Below are 20,418 nucleotides of genomic sequence, written 5' to 3'. Positions count from 1 at the left end.
CTCCATTTTATATAAAAATGTATTTTTGTGCCATCAATCTTTTTTTTCCACTTCATTCATCTTGTATCTCATATCTTAAAGCTTATATTCAGTAGCTGCTGAATCAACTGCAATATGAAACATGCTTGCACTACTTTTTAATATTCATTTTTGTGTGGCTTGCCTACAGGCATCCACACTATTGAAATCCTGTTTCTCTTTATTCTTTATTCCACTATAATCTAGTTGCTTTTTTGGCACTTAACTACTTCCTCAGTTTTCAGCCGATTTTCACCGTTCAAACTCTAAACTGTTCTGCTCTTTCTGCTAATGGGTGCTATGACTTTTGGTACTTATAACTATTATATCTTTTTAAAATATTACACTTTTTTCCTTTTTTTTGTCCCATTGAAATGAATGGAAAACTTCCACGATTCTGCTAAAACTTAACTACTTCCTCATACTTTCACGTAGAACAACCATTCAAACTTTAAATTGTTCTCAACTTATTGGGCTATTCATGTATGATTCAGCTTTTTCATATCTTCTACCATTTTAATCTCATCCCTCTTTAAGTTTTCAGTTGCAAAATTGTGATTTTTCAGAAAATATATGCGTTGTTACGGTTGCTATGCAACTAACTCAGAGTGGACAGTTGAACTTTCTGAATTTTCTCTTCATGTCCGAACAACTTCTTGCTACTCGCTCAATTTCCACTCAACCCCCACAAATTATACATCAAAACGTAGGTATTTTTGCTGGCTTTCAGAAAATGTCACTATCATTGTTGTGGGATTTACAGATTTTTAGCAAATCTCCTCAGATCAACACAAAGTCCGACAACTCTCCATAGACAGTCAATAGAGAATTTGTTCAACATCACCGCTGGAATTCTCTAATGAGAGGCATTTTCAAATCGTCATAGCCTCAAGTTAAAACAATATATCTTCAGACACTCCTGACGCTCACAATTCAAGAATTTTTTCCTCACCTATTACCGTTTGGCCATGAATTATGTTTGTTTGTTTGAGGGTAGGAAATTCGTCCGTCGCTCAGATTTCTTCAGATTTCGAACTCTGGAAATTAGGCACTTTTTTCTCTCTTCATGTCTTTTTGATGGATTTTGACAGAGCCCTGAAAATGTCCATGACTGTTCACCAAAGCCTGCTGTTTCTTATGATGAAAGAATGATATTGATGCTCCATATAGATTTACAGTTACAAAACGTTGTTTGAGGGCAAGTCAAGGCAGTTTTTGCTTCGCCTCGACTCAGTTACAGTGTGTTACAAGTCACATATCTTTAATAATTTATACTTTAATTATGAATTATGAAGACCTGAAGATTCCCCCATCTCTTCTGAACAAAACGGTGTTAGAATGACCATTCTAGCCTCTACGGTTAGGAAATTATGGCCATTTGTTCGAGGAGAATCCTGAATGTGAGAAATACACTGAAGAAAACTCACACCTCTCTATGTGTCTGTGTGTGTAAGGGCTGACTACAGCAGGTGCAGCTAATTCGACTGACCTACATATACCAAGCCCAGACTCTCCACAGCTCCTGTTCCCTTTACTCTCTGTGTATGTGTGTGTCTATCAATATTTCTACTATGTTAAAGTATTACTGCTAAATCATACTACTTCTGCTAAATCATAGTATTTATACCAAATCATAGTATTCAAACCAAAGCATTGTATTTGTACAAAGTCATATATTTCTTCTAAATCATAGTATTTCAATCAAATCTTAGAAGTTGTGGTAAAATGCAGTATTTCTGCCATATCATTGTATTTGTGCCAAATCATAGTATTTGTGCCCAATTAATATTTCTGTTATGTTATAGTATATGTGCTGAATATAGTATATGTGCCAAATAATAATAATAATGGATTGGATTTATATGGCGCTTTTCTAGGCACCAAAAGCGCTTTACAATTCCACTATTCATACACTCTCGCATTCACACACTGGTGGAGGCAGTTACAGTTGTAGCCACAGCTGCCCTGGGGCAGACTGACAGAAGCGAGGCTGCCATATCGTGCCATCGGCCCCTCTGGCCAACACCAGTAGGCAAGTAGGGTAAAGTTCTTGCCCAAGGACACAACGACCAGGACAGAGAGCCCAGGGATCGAACCGGCAACCTTACGGTTACAGATGCGATTCCCAACCCCCTGAGCCACGGTCGCCCCAAATCTTAGTATTTGTGCCATATTGTGGTATTTGTGCAGAAACATAGAATGTCTGCAAAATCATAGTATTTGTGCCAAATCACAGTATTTGTCCTAAAACACAGTATTTTTCCCAAATTGTAGTATTTGTGCAAAAACATTGTACGTCTGCAAAATCATAGTATATCTGCTATGTTATACTATTACTACTAAGTCATAGTATTTCTGCTTTGTTATAGTATTTGTGCTAAAATGTAGTATTTCTGCCAAATCATAGTATTACTGCTATTTCATAGTATTTGAGAAAAATTACAGTATTTCTGCTAATACATAGCAGGAATAAAATGATTTAGCAGAAATACTATCTTATAATACTTTTACTCAATTAAAGTATTTGTGCCAAAGTTTAGTATTTCTGCCAAATCATGGTATTTCTGCTAAATCTTAGTAATTCTGCTCAATGACTGAATTTCTGCCTGGTTTAGTATTTTTGCTAGATTATAGTATTTCTGCTAAGTCAAAGTATTCCATGTAAATCATAAATCACAAATAATGTCTCAAATGCTACGATTTGGCAGGAAAAATATTATTTAGTATAAATACTATGTTTTAGCACAAATACTATGATTTATCACAAATGCTATGATTTGGTACAAATACTGTGATTTGGCACAAACACTGTGATTTACCAGAAATACTGTGATTTGGAAGAAATACTATGTTTTATTAAAATTACTATGTTCAAACTTTAAAAAATTCTGCTCTTTTTGCTAATGTGTGCTATGACTTTTGGTACTCATAACTTCTATACTTTTTGAGATATTGAATTTTATATGCAATTTTTTTGCCCATTGAGATAAATGGAACACATTGTCAGTGTGGTCATTGATTTTAGTTGCCGGGTCAAGCTGTGTTTTAGCTCAGTGAGATGAGCATCCGTTCTCGGAGCGGGAGGCCCGGGTTCAAATCCTGCTTATGGCAACAATATTTCAGTTCACAGTTAAACTTTTTAAACTCTTTTCAACACAAATTTCAGCTTCTTCACCCCTTTTCAAAAGAATTTTCAGTTTTTTCACCCCTGAAACTTTTCATCTTTTTCAGCTATTTTCAGCAAACAGCTTCAGCGTTATAGCATCCATGGGGCAGGGATAGCTCCGTAGGTAGAGTGGTGGCCCCATGATCAGAAGGTCGGGGGTTTGACTCCACTGAACGGCTACCCTGAGGTACCCCTGAGCTAGGTACCGTCCCTACACACTGCTCCCCGGGCGCTGCACTGGTGGCTGCCCATTGCTTCACTGGGTGAATGCAGAGGAACTATTTCCCTATGGGGACTAACACGCACACTTTACACAGCATTTTTGCAGGAAATGCAAATTTTTCTAGTTAAAACTTAGCATCCACCTATAATGTGGCTCCAACCCTGCAGTCCCTCAAAGACTCACCAGTTTGTGTTTGGCATCCGTTAGGTGGGTCTCTTCGTAGCTGTCATCATGGGCCATCCAGCTGTAAGATACCAGGAAATGCTGGATGGGTGAGTGGTAGGTGACCTCCGGATGAGCCCAACGCACCACCAAAGCACTGCCATTGACATGCTGCACCTTCATGTTTATGGGAGCACTACTGCAGACTGGGAGGAGGGTGGAAGCAGGGTCAATGAAAGTCACAAGTGAAGTTGTGGATATGTGCAGAAAGAGCAAGAGGGAAGGCGTTAAAGTGCAAAATATAGTAGCCGGAAAAAGAAAGGTATGCAAGAGGGAAATGAGGAAGGGTAGGTAGGAATAAACAAAGCAATGCAATCAGATGGAAAAAACAATATTTATGAAAGGATGATGAATAATGAAGAATATGTTAGTACAAAGAAGAGGAGTGATAGGAAAGAAGAAAGAACGGAGATTAAAACAATGAGAAAATGAAAATGAAAATTACATTTAAGAAAAATTAAAAGCAAAATGGAAGGAAATGGAGAAATTATAGAAATAAACATAAGAATAGAGATGAAGAAAGGTATGAGGAAAATAAAGAAAAGAGTGGAGAAAGAAGTAAAGAGGAAATGGGAAATTAAGACAAGTTACAGGAACAGATTATAAAAAGGAGAGTGAAGAAGGAAGTGAACGTAGAAGAATGGGCATGAGAAAGAAAAAGGATAGGGAAGATATAAAAATATGTAATGTAAAGGGAGAATGAACGAGGCAGATAATGATTAAAGACAGAGAGAGAGAGAGAGAGAGAGAGAGAGAGAGAGAGAGAGATCATTTAATGACTGAATACATTGGCTCAGCTTGTCTTTCAGATACACTCGAGAGGGAGGAAGAGCAACATAAATAAATGACAGGACTATAAAGTCAAATGCACAAATAAATGCTTTACAGGTATTGTAGCTGTAGATTCACATGGCAGCATCTGACCAATCACAAATATGGACAGGTCTACTGATCATTTTTTCAACAGTACATGGTTCTGGGTCTTTTTCACCCAGCATGTTGAATTTCATGTTTTTTGTATTATTATGTTCTAATTTGTTTAGTCTTCAGTTAGTTCTGTTGATACTGAGTTCAGTTCCTCTATTTAGTTCTTGTCTAATTTCCTTCCATGTCTGTTGGTTTTGGTGTCGTGTCTTCAGTGTGCAACTCAGGTCCCCTGTGTCTAAGTCTCCCTTCCCCTTTGTGTGTCTCAGTGGTGTCTTTGTCCTGTGTCCTGTCTCCTCTTGGTTCCCCTTGTGTCATCTGTTATGTGTTTTCTCCCTAGCTGTCATGTTGTGTGTATTAGTTTCTTAGTTATGTCCGTGCTCCATCTACGTTTTCTATGTCCCTGATGTTATGTCAAGCCCGTGTATCTCTGTGCTTCCTGTTTTACAACAGTGTCGAGTCCTTTGTCATGTTGTCTGTATTGTCTTTTTGTCTCCTGTGTCAGGGTCTAGTTCTCTCGTTTCCCTGTGTTTTGTGTTTTAGTTTTCCCAGTTTAGTCAATCAGTCTAGTCTAAGTTCACATTTTGCCTTTTATTTATGTTAACATTATCATTTAAACAGGCAATACCTCTATACTAGCAAAATAAGAGATAAAGGGTTGCCACTTGTGAAAAAATTTGGCTGTGCAACCTCTCAACGTATATTTAATTTTTTCAAGTTTTAAAAAAAACATGACATCTTTAAGTCAAAGGAGCTTGCAAAGACTGAGAACCTTCACAGACACATGACATCTTTAAGCCTAAGCTTAAGGAAATAGTAGGATACTTAACAGACTTCCAACGCAACAATATTAGATGTCTCGCTAATAGGGATGTGAAGGCAATAATATCCTTTTGTGTGGAATAAAGTGTAAGTGAGCGAACAGGAATCCCAAATACAGCAATCAGAGGACAAGGATGAAGAGTTACCCCAAGAACAGTTGACATAATAGCAAAATACCCTGTCCAGAAACCTTGTAGCTCAGGACACAGAAAAAACATGTGGCTAAGGTGGCAAGGAGAACCATGGCATTTATCACATTTATTTTCCACTTCTGGATACAATTCAGAAAGTCTAGAATTAGAGAAATGCACCCTGTGTATGACCTTAAATTGAATAAGTCCAAGACAAGCACAGGAGGTGGAAGATCGTACTCTCGCTATAGCCTGTTTCCAAGACTCCTCATGTATTTGAATTCCTAGTTCTCCTTCCCGTGTACACTTAAGCTTAACATTAGAGTGGTTACTAAAAGACAGAATAGCATCATAGAGTTTCGAAAAGGTTCCTCTGTGATGAGGAACAAATGATAATATTTAATATTTTGAACCAAAATTCTTATTAATTGAAAGCTTATATATATTGCTGATTTAAGTGTTTCCTTATTTTTTCTTTTCAGCAGTACATTTGCCAAACATGATGATAAACTTGGATAGTCTGGAAAAGCACGTTTAAATTTGATTTTGGTTTTTTCATTGATTGGGCGAGGTCACTTAGGAATGTTTTGCAGCAAGTGTTTCTTCACCATCTACAACCAGGCAGCTGTTGAAGTGACTTAAACTTTTTGTCAAAGGCGAGACATGTGAACTCCAGGTTGTCACCGTTTTATTCCTTAGTTATATTTTGGAAGGACAACTCAAACCAGACCCAGCAGAAACTTATTGGCCAGTCTCTCAGAATCAAAAGCAACTCCAACATTTCCTAGGTTTCCCAAACTTCTACTGTAGCTTCATCAGGGATTTCAGTAAGAACGCCCTGATTTTAACCCAACTCACCTCCACTAAAATCTCCTACCAGTTGAACCCCTCTGCCCGACTGCCTTTGACCATCTAAAACAACATTTTGCCGCAGCTCCCATTCTATCTCAACCTGATCTTTCCTGCCAGTTCATCATGGAAGTGGATGCCTCTAACTCCAGCATGGGAGTTGTACTCTCTTGGCAGCAAGAAAGTAAAATGCATTCTTGTCTTTTATCGTCATCTTACCCCTGCAGAGCGCAACTATGATGTAGGAGACCAAGAGTTGCTGCCATCAAGATCGCTCTTGAAGGGTGGAGGCACTGGCTGGAGGGGGTGGTCCCTTCATCAGACAGGTCACAAAAACCTGGCCTAGCTCCAGTCAGCTAACCGGTTCAATGCCTAACAAGTCAGATGGGCCCTATTTTTCATACTGTTTAGGAATATCAAACCAGACACTCTCCAGGAAATTCTCCACCTCTGCCAGCAGAATCAGTCTTCCTCTTTTCCTCATTTATCATTGGCGTCCTCACATGGGTGATTGAATCTGCCATCCACAAGCTTAACAGACCGAACCAGACCCCATGAAAAATCTACAGGGTTGCCTCTATATCCCTTCTGCTGTCTGGGCACACACCACCAAATTCACCTGCCAGCCTGTAATCAACTGTGTTATAACCTTCATTCAACGTTTGTTCCAGTGACCTGCCTTGATTAACAATGTCCACGAATACGTCTCTGCAGTCTCTGTCTGTGCACAAGAAGAGTCTTCCAGCTCTCCTTATGCAAGTTTGTTCAGACCTTCCCCAACTCTTTGTCACCCTTGGTCCCAGATTGCACTTGATTTTGTCACTGGTTTTCCACCCTCTTCTGGCAATATGGTAATACTTAACATAAAAGATCAATTTCCCAAAGCTGTTCATCTCATTGCCCTGTCAAAAGTTCTCTCATGTCAGTTTGTCCTCCCTTGGATACCAACCACAGGTTTTACCATCTGTTGAAGGTGAGCTTTTTCCCCCTGAATCCCTGGAGCCTAGTGTTAGGAAATAAAATATATAATCTGAATGCTGATTAGTGTGTTTTATGAGAGTCCCAGACTTCAGTGTAAAACTAGGTTGTAGGCTGACAGGAAACTGCATGCTTTTGCAGAAGCATGGTAATTGCAGAAGAAAGTGAAACCAACAAGGCTGTTTGATCGAAACTTAAAGTGTGGTGTGACGTAGAGAGCAAGTATATAAATAACTAGGCTTCCGTTTGTGCTTCAGACCTGAAACCATTGTTTTTCTTGTGACATTACCAATAAGTCTGATGTGTCACATGGCCCTCTTCCTATTGAAAAAACAAAAGTTGTATCCAAGATGGCCGACTTCTAAATGGCCACCATGGTCACCACCCATCTTGAGGAGTTTGCCCCCTCACATATACTAATGTGCCACAAACAGGACTTTAATATCACCAACCATTCCCATGTTATTACGGTGTATCTATATAAATGGCCCACCCTGTATAACACTTTACTCATTTTTCTTAAAAGAAACATGTTATATTACTTTCTCGTTACTCCATAAACCAGCCATCTCCAAACCGTTTGCACAAACTTGGGAGCAGAATATCTCTGTATGCTGAAGCATTAATAATTCATTTTAGTCGAACAAATGAGCTGAGCTGAACTCCTGAAAAACACCCCCACATCATACTGCAGTCAGACAAGTATCGTTCTCCTGGAAACCCAAACTCATGCACCAGATTGCAAGACAGAGAAGCGCGATTCGTCACTCCAGAGAACATGTCTCCAGTGGGAGGTAGTGAGGTGGTGGTCCACTCCTGAGTTCTACAGTTTATCCTTCAGAACTGTGGGAAGAATGGTGTTAAAGGAGACTGGAGAAATCAAAGAACATGATTCTCACAGTGCTGCCAGCGGTCTCTAGGTGAGAGAGGGAACGATATAGGAGGTGAATGACGGCACCATGCGCTCCGATGCCAGGCTGGTAGGCAAACTGAAGTGGGTCCAGTGATGAGCTCACCAGGGGGCGAAGCTGTGCCAGGACAAGCCACTCCAAGGTCTTCATCAGATGGGATGTCAGCCTGAGTGACCGGCCTGGGGCTCGGTCACTCAGGCGCAGCTGGCTGCCGGCGGAGCTCACGGGCGCGTCACTGCAACTCCCCCTGGCTTCTGCTCCGCGGCTGCTGAGTGAGCCCTCATCTGGGACTCTCCTCAGCTCTTTCCGGGACAGTGGCGCAGCTGCCCCTCTGTTGGTCTTCCTTGGTCTCTTGTGTTCTGGGGGCCTCTGGATGTCTGGAGTTTTGATCTCCTCCATACCTGCTTCATGCCCTGGAGGACGGGGCTGTGGCTCCCCCACACCCTCTAGCAGATTATTACATGAAGGAACCTTTTAAAAAACAAGCGCGTCCATGCTCACAGGTGTACACACGGGTGATCACACCCACAAACTACACCCTTTTTGGCTCCTACCTCAAAGCACACTGTGTTCTGTTGATCTTATGTGCTGCACAATAATGTTTAACATTTAGTATTTACTGTCATATTCCCATATATCATTGTGATGTTGTTTATTCTATTACTCTTGTTCTCTTCTGCTTGCTTTCTTTTTTCTTTCTCAGCAGGTGATCCAGGTGATTGATATATGCATTTTTTTTCCTCTGCCCGTTCTGTTGGTTTTTGTCTTTTGCCCTTCTCCCCCGTCCCTCTTCTCAGCTGTTTCTCTTTCCCTCTTTCTTTCTCCCCTTCTTTCCCCCAGTCAAGTCTGTCCCGTATTCAGTAAGTGAAAATAAAATAAACAATAAAAGGTGAATCAAATGGACCATTACGGCAAGGCTGGGATGGTCAGTTTGGTAAAGTAAATCCGTTGGGCATCTTTCTTTGCCTTTAGACAACAATTCTGATGGCAAAAGAGCCAAACGGGACAGGCAAAAAAAAAAAAAAAAAAAAAAAAAAAAAAAAAAAGATGGGATGTCAGAGCCATCAGCCTGTAGCTGTTGATGTCCTTGGGATGTGGAGTCTTTGGCACTGGTACAACACGAGATGTGCTCCATCGCCCCACCCAGCTGATCTGCACAGGACCTGACAACCCTTGAGCTGATGCCATTTGGGCCCGCTGCCTTCTTGGCTTTAATCCTCTTCAGTTCCTTCCTAACCCGTATGGTTGAGAGAGAAAGGCTGGATCCATCTGGATGTGTACTGGGTGATGTGGTTGGGGGTGGGGAGTAGTGAGCAGGGTGAGTGGAGGAGGTGTGAAGTGGCTGAGGTGTCAGGAACCACAGTGGCAGTTTACAGAGAGTACAGTGAGCACGAGAGTCCATACAAACAATCCACATGCTGTGAGTTTGTAGATATTCCCGAATCTACCTAACACAGCTCATCAGAGTAACTCTAGAAAATAAGAGAGTTCAGCTCACTGCCCTATTATATTGTCCGTGACACTACCAGTATAAATGTTTATATCATATAAAAGTGTCATATTGGGACATCATCGGTATAGGAATGCCATGCATTTACGTTCCCACAACTACAAGCCAAGCCTAGTTACATCTGAGTGCAAGAGTTGTGTGTCAACCTCCAATGATTTATGTCCACATGTACACACTTCGAGTGTGGCACTAGTAGTTGGGGATGTACAACACAAAAGTATACAAATGAATCAACCGAGCATCACTATCTGCTCTCCCTGTGAGAGGAAAATGCTTAAAGTAAGTGGTTCAAAACCCAACTCACAATATCCCAGCTTAAAGTCTTAAGCAATGCTGTTATATTTAAGTTAAAATGTATAGGGAAAACACTACTTCGGCTACTGTCACAACTATTGCAGAATAATGCCGTTGCTACTGCTGTCACCTTGTTTGAACTAGGGTGTTTGGGAGTTTGCCCAACCAGTCTGCATGTATTTTGTGGATTTGGAGAAGGCATTTGACTGTGTCTCTCAGGCTACGTCCACACTAATGCGTTTTCGTTTGAAAACACATCGTTTTCTCTCAGTTTTGGCCTCCTGTCCACACTGAGACGACGTTTTTGCTCAAGGAAAATGCAGTGTTTTGAAAACACTCTCGAAAGCGCATACATTTCAGAACTGAGCTGTCCCATCGCAGTGTGGACACTTGAAAATGCAGACTTTCAAAAATGATGATTGCATTTTAGTTACGTGATGCAGTCATGTGACCAATTAAACAAAGATAGCGGATGACATTATACAGGAGTTGTTTTCTCTGCTCTCAATTTTGAAAGCCCTATTAAAGATTAATATCAGTTTGTACATGCTCCAGATTATTTAATTCTTACTTGCTTTGGCAACTTTTTACTTTTGTGTAGGGCTGGGCCATATACCGTTCACGGTAATACCGGTACAATGTTAGGCAACGATAAGAAAATGAAATATCGCGATAGAATATGGGTAAAACGCGCATGCGCAGTGCCTTTGTTTTCATATGCACACGGCCGAAAAAGCACGGCGGCAACGGAGAACGAGAAGGGGGAAAGCGGATTGTTGAGTGAAATGGATGAACCAGAATTAGTTTTTAAAAATGGTGCAACTTCACTGGTTGGTGTTTGTCTGTCAGATACACAGCAAAGCACAGTTTTTTGTAGAACATGCAAGCGGGCCGTCGTTATTGCTGTATTTAACAATTAATAAACTCTGGCTCCCTTTCTTACAGTTTGCCTTTTAACCTGTCTTTGTGCTCGTAAATCTGGGAGTAATCTGGGTCCAAAACTCAATCCTCTTCAGATCCCCTTCAGGTCCCAAAGTCAAACAAACACTGCAGCATCACTGAGAGTTAAAAACTGTCTAAATTCTTTCATCTTTAATAAAACGATCAGCATTGGTACTTTACCAGGTGTAACTATGAAGTTTAACATCCAGGCATCCATGAAAACAATGTATTAGCGAGGCCGCGATATGGCAGCCTCGCTTCTGTCAGTCTGCCCCAGGGCAGCTGTGGCTACAACTGTAGCTGCTTCCACCAGTGTATGAATGTGAGAGTGAATGAATAGTGGTATTGTAAAGCGCTATATAAATCCAATCCATTATTATTATTATTATTATTATTATTATTATTATTATTATTATATGCAGCACGGTGGTTAGCACTGTTGCCTCACAGCAAGAAGGTCCTGAGTTCAATTCCACCATCAGGCCGGGGCCTTTCTGTGTGGAGTTTGCATGTTCTCCCCATGTTTGCGTGGGTTCCCTCCGGGTACTCCGGCTTCCTCCCACTGTCCAAAGACATGCAGCTTGTGGGGATAGGTTAATTGGATAATTCAAATTGCCACTAGGTGTGAATGTGCGAATGAATGTGAGTGTGAATGGTTGTCTGTCCCTGTATGTTAGCCCTGCGACAGACTGGCGACCTGTCCAGGGTGTACCCCGCCTTTCGCCCTATGACAGCTGGGATAGGCTCCAGCGCCCCCCGCGACCCTGAAAAGGATAAGCGGAAGCGAATGGATGGATGGATGGATATTATTATTATTATTATTATTATTATTATTATTATTATTATTACATTTAACTGAGTTAGAAGTTAGCAGGAAGTTAGCGGAAGTTAGCTCGCTAGTTTCGCTAGTTACCTAAGCATGATATAGCTGAGAGATTTCTGAAAAAATTCAAACGTACAGCTCTGCTGTCACTTCCAACATAAATGAAGACAGAAAACTAAACAGCAGTGACGTTTGTAGGGTTACTGAAGTTGGGCTAGCTGGTATATAATGATGTGCTACGTGATCGCTAGCGACACAGCTATGTTAGCATAGCATAAACAGTGAAGCTGGAGGACGAACACTAACACTTTTCCACTTGATAAAAATTAACGTGAAGGTTCCTGATGGTTAGAGACAAATGCAATCGCATGGCAGGATGCTGTAATCCAGGGCTGCCCAATCCCAGTCCTCGAGAGCTACTATCCTGCAGCTTTTAGATGCATCCCTACTCCAACACAGCTGAATCAAATGGTTTGATTACCTCTTCAGGATGCCATCGTGTTTGGCAAAGGCCTGATAACAAGCCATTCATTTGATTCGGGTGTGTGGGAACAAAGCTGCAGGACGGTAGCTCTCGAGGACCGGGATTGGGCACCCCTGCTGTAAACGGACCAAACTTCAGTCAGGAGAAAAATTGAGATAATCCATCCACAATACCAGGTTAGTCATTAATATACTGCAACAACATGGGAATAGAGCAGCTGTGTTAGAATACAGCATTAATGAATCAATGGTACAGAAGTGGAGGAGTGGATATTATACATGGTTGTGCTCAGGATATGTCAGCCGATTTCTACTGGAAATGCCTTTGGGGGGGGGTTTTGCGCTAGTAAAGTTGTGGAGTTGTATTTTGTCTCGCAGAAATTCGTCAGTTATATCGTTATCGCAATTTTTCAAATATATATCGTGATATATATTTTTGGCCATATCGCCCTGCTCTACTTTTGTGTTACTCGCAGCAACAACTCCACCTCATTGTTAGTCCATTTAAAAAAACTCAGTGCTTTTCCTCGAGCTTTTGCTGCGACATTTCAACGAGCCGGAAAGTAAATAAGCGGCAGACAGAAATGAGGCAGGCCGAATCTTATTCCGCTTCACGCGTGCGCAGTACTGGAATGTAAGCATTCTCAGACGTTTCAATGTGGAAGCACAACTCTGTGAAAACGACTGAAAACACTAGTGTGGATGTGGAGCGTTTTCAGGACATGGACGTAGTTTCAGGGTGTTCTTTGAGAGATGCTTCAGGAATATGGGGTGTTAAGAAACAGCTTACACTGACATCCATCTTGATCACAGCGGGACTTGCCGCCCAGTGGGCCGATGGTGATTTTTCATTTTTATGGGCCGAAGTTTTTTTTTGTTTGTTTTCGTTTGTCTTGTTTTGGCTTTTGGTAACAGTATAAACAATGAAAGGTGGTAAGTTGGTCAATTGGTCATGATGGACTCTGGGCTGGACCAATTACAATAACTCCCTATTGAGTTGAAAAGGAACACAAATGGTCCCGTACTTCAGCTAGAATGAAAAAAAAGACACAAAGCTGGAGTTATTCTGTCTTTACGCTGCACAGCTGCCTCTTCTTCTCTCATTCTCTCCCCTCCCTCTCCTGTTGCTACTTCAATCATAAAACTGATCAATGATCAGCTGATCTCCTTTTCTCTCTTGTTTGTTTATCGCCCACTTTGCGCCAGAAAGAGGAAACCAGTGGATGTCGCGCTAAACAACAGCAGCACGTTTAAGCTTGATCAGCTGTTGTTAGAATTTATTTAATATTAATTTCTAGTATCAGCTGATGTTTGCTGGAGCCACAGCTGTAAAGCTGCTGGTCATGATGTCGGTTTGGATATGTGGTGAGAGGGAAACATGAAGATGAAACCAGGAGATGTCCTTACTGGATCATCAGAGCTGAACAGGTGATGGAGAAACAGGTTTACCTTTTAGGTGACATGAATGAGTTGAAGGGAAGTTATGAACTGTTTCTGAGACACAAATAACACCAGGATCCTTTTCTAAGTAGCTGACAGCTGGTAACTGTGCAGGGGCGGGTCTAGCAAAGTGTTGCCAGGGGGGCAGGTAGGGCATTAACAGGGAAAAGGGGGCACAAAGAAATACTTTTCTTTCTTATTCTCATTTAAAATGTCTCGCTTTTAATAAATAATTATCTGAATCTTACAACCAAAGTTTTAATCTGATGTAAAATGTATAGAAATCATACATATACCAACAAGACTGTAAATCACTGTCACAGCAGCGTCTGTTTCCATTCAAAGGCTTTATGGCTTTTCCTATAATACCTGGTGAGCCGGTCTCTAGTCGAAAAACCCGGGTCCATTTTTTGTCCCAGTCTAGCACTGATGTTGATAAAAGATGAGTGTCATGAAGCTGTGTTTGCATTTATTTGCACTGCTTTCCACTCTGGAAGTCTATTTATAGGCTTTATACAACTTGTTTTTTTGTTTTTTTTTAAGTTGTTGAATATAAATATTATTTTGCATATCTCTGAAAATGGCTTTTTTTATTACAACTCTCAAAAATCATGGTGCAGACCCCAATAACTTTGATAATCTTCGCCCTATATCAAATCTCTACGGAGCCCCCCAGGGGACATGGGAGAAAAAAAAAATTAGGGAGGAAAAAAAAAAAAAATTAGGGAGGAAAAAAAAAATTAGGGAGGAAAAAAAAAATTAAGACGGACTTTTGCGAGATCTCGCAAAAGTATTGCGAGATCTCGCAATAAGTATTGCGAGCGCTCGCAAAAGTATTGCGAGATCTCGCAAAAGTTTTAGCCGCATTCTTCGGAGGCCGCCAGCTCGAAGCCGACCGGGAGGTCGAGGCACGATGTGCCGGGAAAGCGGTGTTCCTCCCGGCTGTAGTAGGTCTCGACCGCCCGTTAGCTTCGAGCTAGTGGCCGCCAGCTCGAAGCCGACCGGGAGGTCGAGGCACGATGTGCCGGGAGAGCGGTGTTCCTCCCGGCTGTAGTAGGTCTCGACCTCCCGTTAGCTTCGAGCTAGTGGGTGTCAGATCTCCAAAAACGTCGGAGCTCTTTTTCAAATATGTGATGTCTTGTAAGCCGAGCAGGTATCTGACGTTTACACAACTACATTCACGCCTCAAAATATCTTAAAAGTGTATTTTGTGACCCAGAAAGAGTAATATTACAACTAAGTAGCTGCCGCCATTGTTGGAGTTTTGCGAGATCTCGCAATACTTTTGCGAGCGCTCGCAATACTTATTGCGAGATCTCGCAATACTTTTGCGAGATCTCGCAATACTTTTGCGAGATCTCGCAAAAGTCCGTCTTAATTTTTTTTTTCTCCCTAATTTTTTTTTTCTCCCTAATTTTTTTTTTACCTCCCTAATTTTTTTTTCTCCCATGTCCCCTGGGGGGCTCCGTAAATCTCCCCTAGTTGTCGCCTCCCAGCTTCACTTACACCTCAATAACCATAATCTGTAATAGAACAGAAACTGCTCTGTTAAGGATTACCAGTGACCTTCTGATGGCAGCTGATTCTGGTCTCCTATCCATCCTCATCCTTCTTGATCTTAGTGCGGCGTTTGATACCATTTCTCACAATATTCTCCTGAACCGTTTAGCTTCCATTGGCATTAGTCACACCCCCTTTGCCTGGTTCACCTCATATCTCTCAGACCGCACTCAGTTTATGCAATTTAAATCCCAGTCTTCAAGTCTGTCCTGTTTCTGCTGGTGTGCCCCAGGGTTCAGTATTAGGGCCTCTTTTATTCATTATTTACATGCTCCTTCTTGGTCATATGTTCTGAAAATATAATATAAATTTTCACTGTTATGCCGATGACACCCAGCTCTACCTTTCTTCTAAACCCAGTTCATCCCTCCCACCTTCCTCCTTCTCAGACTGTCTTATTGAGATTAGATCCTGGTTCTACTCCAATTTTCTCAAACTAAACAGTAATAAAACTGAAGTTTTACTTGTTGGTACACCATCTATCTTAACCAAATCCCACAGTTTTTCTATTAACATTGAACGTTCTCCCACCCTTCCCTCCCCTCAGGGTAAGAGTTTGGGTGTCATACTTGATAATACTCTTTCATTCCAGTCTCACATTAATTCCATAACCCGGTCTGCTTACTTCCTCTTGCGTAATATTAACCGACTCCGCCCCTTCCTTCCTCCCCATGCTGCTGCCGTCCTTGTCCATAGTCTTATTACGTCCCGCATTGATTACTGCAATTCCCTCTTATTTGGTCTCCTTAAAAGGTCCCTTCATAAACTCCAACTTCTCCAAAACTCTGCAGCTCGGGTCGTAACTCCTACTCTGTCAAGAGCTCATATTACAACAGTTCTTCAGCAGCTTCATGGTTGCCCGTAGAAACCAGGATAAACTTTAAAATCGTAATTCTCACGTACAAGTGTGTCCATAAATCTGCTCCTTCATATTTGTGTGAGCTGCTCCAGATCAACACTGTTTCCTGCCCTCTCAGATCCTCATCTGCTGTTCATCTTACTGTTCCGTTCTCACGTCTCATCACTGTGGGGAGCAGAGCTTTCAGTCGCTCTGCTCCTCGCTCTGGGACTCTCTTCCTCCTGCACTAAGAAATATTGACTCTCTTTCCATATTTAAGTCACAGCTCAAAACACATCTGTTTAAACTGGCTTATTCGCTTTAGTGCTGATTTTATCTGTTGTCAAGCTCTGCTTTGCAATTTTAACTTATTTTATGTATTTTATGACTATTGCTCCTTTTATTAATGTTGTTCTTTTGTAAGATGACCTTGGGTTTTTGAAAGGTGCCCTCAAATAAAATGTATTATTATTATTATTATTATTATTATTATTATTATTATTATTATTATTATATTGCACTTCTATTTTTTGTTTTTGAAATCTGCATAAAATTGCATTTTAAATTTAAATTTTAGATTTAAAGTTCTGCTAACAGCTTAAATAAAAAGATCAGTATTGCTGAACTATAAAATATTTTGGGTGCAGTGTACTTTTTGCATCCAGGTATAACAGAATAGCTTTAGTGTTTTGTTTTTTTAAACTTGAGTACAAATACAAAATGCAGCAAGACATTAAAAAACAAAAACAAAAAAAAAACAGTTTTATTGATTATAATAGACTATCGGATTCATATCGGCAGATATCCAAATTTATGATATTAGTATCAGACATAAAAAAGTGGTATGGTTTCATCTCTAGGTTATACACTACTACTACATTTAATTATTAACAATTAATAAACTCTGGCTCACTTTCTTATAGTTTGCCTTTTAACCTGTCTTTCTCTGCTCTTATCTTTCTCTTTACCCCCAGTTATCACAGTGGATGGCTGCCCCTAACTGGGCATGGTTCTGCCAGAGTTAGAATAGCAGAAAAACTCCTATTAAAAAGGAGTTTCTTTCCCCCGTCATTCCCATTGTTGCCAAGTGCTTGCTCGTAGGGGGTCGGTGATTGTTGGCTTCCTGCTCAGGTAGTAGGTCTTTACCTTATAATTTAAAGTGTTCTGAGGCAATTGTTCTTCTGAATTGGCGCAATGTAAACGAAGCTCACTTGAAAATTTGATCAAATTGAAGTACCAGTCACTGAATATTTTCTCTTTAAAATCACCTGCTATAAAGAGCCTCAAGATGGTTGTGTGAGAAATCCCAGTAGATAGGGATGGGTATCGTTTAGGTTTTATCCGATACCGGTGCCAAATCGGTACTTTTGAAACGGTGCCGGTGCTCAAATGGTGCTCAAACCGGTGCTTAAAGAATGGAGAACACAAAATTGGTCCAAAAACCTCTCATGTTCAGCTGGTTTTTTGTAAAAAGATAACAATGTTAGCCTTTTCTGCAGCTATGGGACATATATGGTATCACTCTTGGCTGGAAGCAGTGCTTAAACAATGGAAAAAACACAAACTTTGTCCAAAAACCTCTCATGTTTAGCTGTTTTCCACTTTTTCTTTGGTCATTTTAGCCTTTTTGGCCAGGGTGAAGGGAGTATCTGCCATCAAACAAGAAGACAGCCGCATGTAGCTATGATGGTGTTTGCTAGTTCACCTTACATGCATTAATGTAATAACGTGGTTAGCCTACTCAACGTAAATTACACACGAACAACATTAAGCTACTCACGCAGAGAAGAACGGCTGCTGCTGCATCATCATCCTCATCATTTCTGCTACACTGGCAGGGCTAGGGGCCAGGACTCTCCTCTTCGGGTTTTTGGGGATGTTGCTAACTCCGGGTCTGATAACAGGCAACCCACCCGCAGTAGATGTGCTCAGTGTGAGGTCTCGCAGCAAGCTATTAAATACAGCGCATTTCTCGGCTTTTAAAAAAAACGCTATGCGTCGCCAGGTGTTTCATCGGATTTGAGGTGTTACCTCCTTTGACAGTATCACAGTATCAGCTTAAAGCACTTGTTGCTGCTGAGTTTGCATCTTTTGCTGTGAAGTACAGCCAGACTTTTGACCGCTTCGCCTTGGACATTTTTAATCTGTAGCTCTGCTCTAAAAGAACGTACGTACCTGGACCCGCCTACTATCCTCGGAAACGTAAAATGATTGGCTAGAAGTGTATCACAGCTCAGGAAAAAACAGCACCGAAATAAAGCACCGAAATGTGCGCTGCTTTTCGGTCTGGTTACTACCGTTTATGTCAGAACCGGTGCCATCATGGCACCGGACACCAGTACCCATCCCTACCAGTAGATCACCAGTTTCCAAAATACTCATACAATACTCTGACACATTCAAAGTCACTTAGATCGGATTTTTCTCCATTCTAATGCTTAGTTAATACTTTCTACTGTAATTCAAACCATGTTCTTCCTTCCTAAATATACTGAATTGCTGCCATGTAACTGGGTGATTAGATATTTGCATTAAGAAGCGGTTTAGACAGCTGTACCTGTTATTTTCATTTTAACTGTAATTCTACACACTTCCATCCAGCCGTCTTCCCTCCTCCTGATCTGCATTTCTTCTTTGCATACAGAAAATGTCTCATAGTAGCACTCAAGGACATCCTACACGAGCAAGCATAATGTGCCAGGAAAACACACACACACACACGCGTATGTGGAAGAGTGGGTTTGTGCATGTCTAGCATATATACTTTCCTTGCGGACCATATGGAACAGTGCCTGAAGGAAGGTTGGGGACAAACTCTTTAGGGAGAGATGACAGTGAACAGATGCTAGGCCTCACATGCAGACTTATAAGTCCACAGAGAAAAACAAGCACATTCACAAACACACAGCATGCATACACAAACTCTGCACACGTTGTAGCATTCTTTGACTGGTAATGAGGTGAGAGTGGGAGGTTGGCCAGTGTGCCTCCCACTGCCTTATGTTAGGAGAGTTAACAGAATTAGTACTAAAAAGACAGATAATCCAAAAGCACACAAAAAGAAAAGACAATCTGTACATATACTTCGTTTATTAACATTAAGAATCATTACCATGGAAGAATGATGTGAGGATATATTTTAGCAGATTAGGAATTCTGTATAGATCACCTGGGAGACCAAGTGATAGAACCAAGCACTAACAGAGGGTCAATGCCAACATTTTAAACAACCCTAGAACCACCAGGATGTGTCATTTTGACTCTATCCTGCAAAAACTAACAATAGTTACAAAGTTAAGACATTAGATTGAACATTGAAAAAAAATTACAACTTATTTTGGGGAATTGGTTGAGTTACAGTAGCTATGCTAAAACAGATCACTCACTGTGAAACAAAACAGGATATTGTCTACATTTTTTATTTGCCTACAGCTGGATACAATGCCATAAGAAATGCTTTAATCAATTAATTATTGTAAAAGTAGAACACTGAAAGTTTATCACCTTGTCCACATGCCTCAGTGTCATCAAACCAAGCCTCAGTCTGCTCCACTTGGCTTAAAAGCAATAAGATTGAGCTGCTCTGCCTGGGATTTCACTTTTTATTTCTTCAGATTAGTTCTCTGCACTTTGGACTCTCAGCTCATTTCAGCTCAGTTCATAGCAGCGAGGGAAATGTAGCTGTTTAAGCTAGTACAAGTACCTGACCCAAAGTAGCATTTTCCCTTACTTTGATCCAAGCATAGATTGAAACTACAGATGTAAATACCAATACCTCCTTTTATATAAATTAAGTCAATGAATATGAATAGGTCAGAGGTGTGGACTCGAGTCACATGACTTGGACTCGAGTCAGACTCGAGTCATTAATTTTATGACTTTAGATTTGACTTGAAAAAACGTTCTAAGACTTGTGACTTGACTTGGACTTTTACACCAATGACCTGGGACTTGAATTGGACTTGAACCGGTTTACTTGAAAAGACTTGATATTTCACCCCAAATATAAAATTTAACATGTATATTAGATGTACATGTAGATTGAAAATGTGACGTCATTCAGGGGTAGAACCGCAAAGGATTCTGGGAACTCGTGGCAAGAGGTACTAGCGCACGCAGGCTTTCAATTAAAATCAGTTATACAGCAATAAAAAGAAACACAAAAATGTCAAGAAGCCGTTGTATTATTAACTGCAATAGCCGGTCGCATGACAGCCACGGGAAGCCGACGGGTAAAGAGATCGGTTGTTATCGGATTACGTCGTTGAAGAGAAATTGTTTGAG

The 20,418-nt window shown here is 40.9% G+C and overlaps 1 protein-coding gene across 1 annotated transcript in view; it reads right to left on the bottom strand.

Moving 5' to 3' along the window:
- LOC146631427 (receptor-type tyrosine-protein phosphatase gamma-like) overlaps positions 1–20,418 on the bottom strand; it is a 368,587-nt gene that overhangs the window by 43,767 nt on the left and 304,402 nt on the right. The window contains exon 9 of the mRNA XM_085354812.1: positions 3,591–3,775. Within this exon, the coding sequence (XP_085210938.1) occupies positions 3,591–3,775 (185 nt within the window). The remainder of the gene's footprint in view (positions 1–3,590; positions 3,776–20,418) is intronic.

The sequence above is a fragment of the Diplotaxodon limnothrissa genome, linkage group LG5, assembly GCF_057381915.1.
Source record: "Diplotaxodon limnothrissa isolate DT_005_m linkage group LG5, D_limnothrissa_male_GT1.1, whole genome shotgun sequence".
NCBI classification, from domain to species: domain Eukaryota; kingdom Metazoa; phylum Chordata; class Actinopteri; order Cichliformes; family Cichlidae; genus Diplotaxodon; species Diplotaxodon limnothrissa.
Note: the sequence above shows the minus strand (reverse complement) of the source record. Positions and strands in the feature narration are given on the sequence as shown.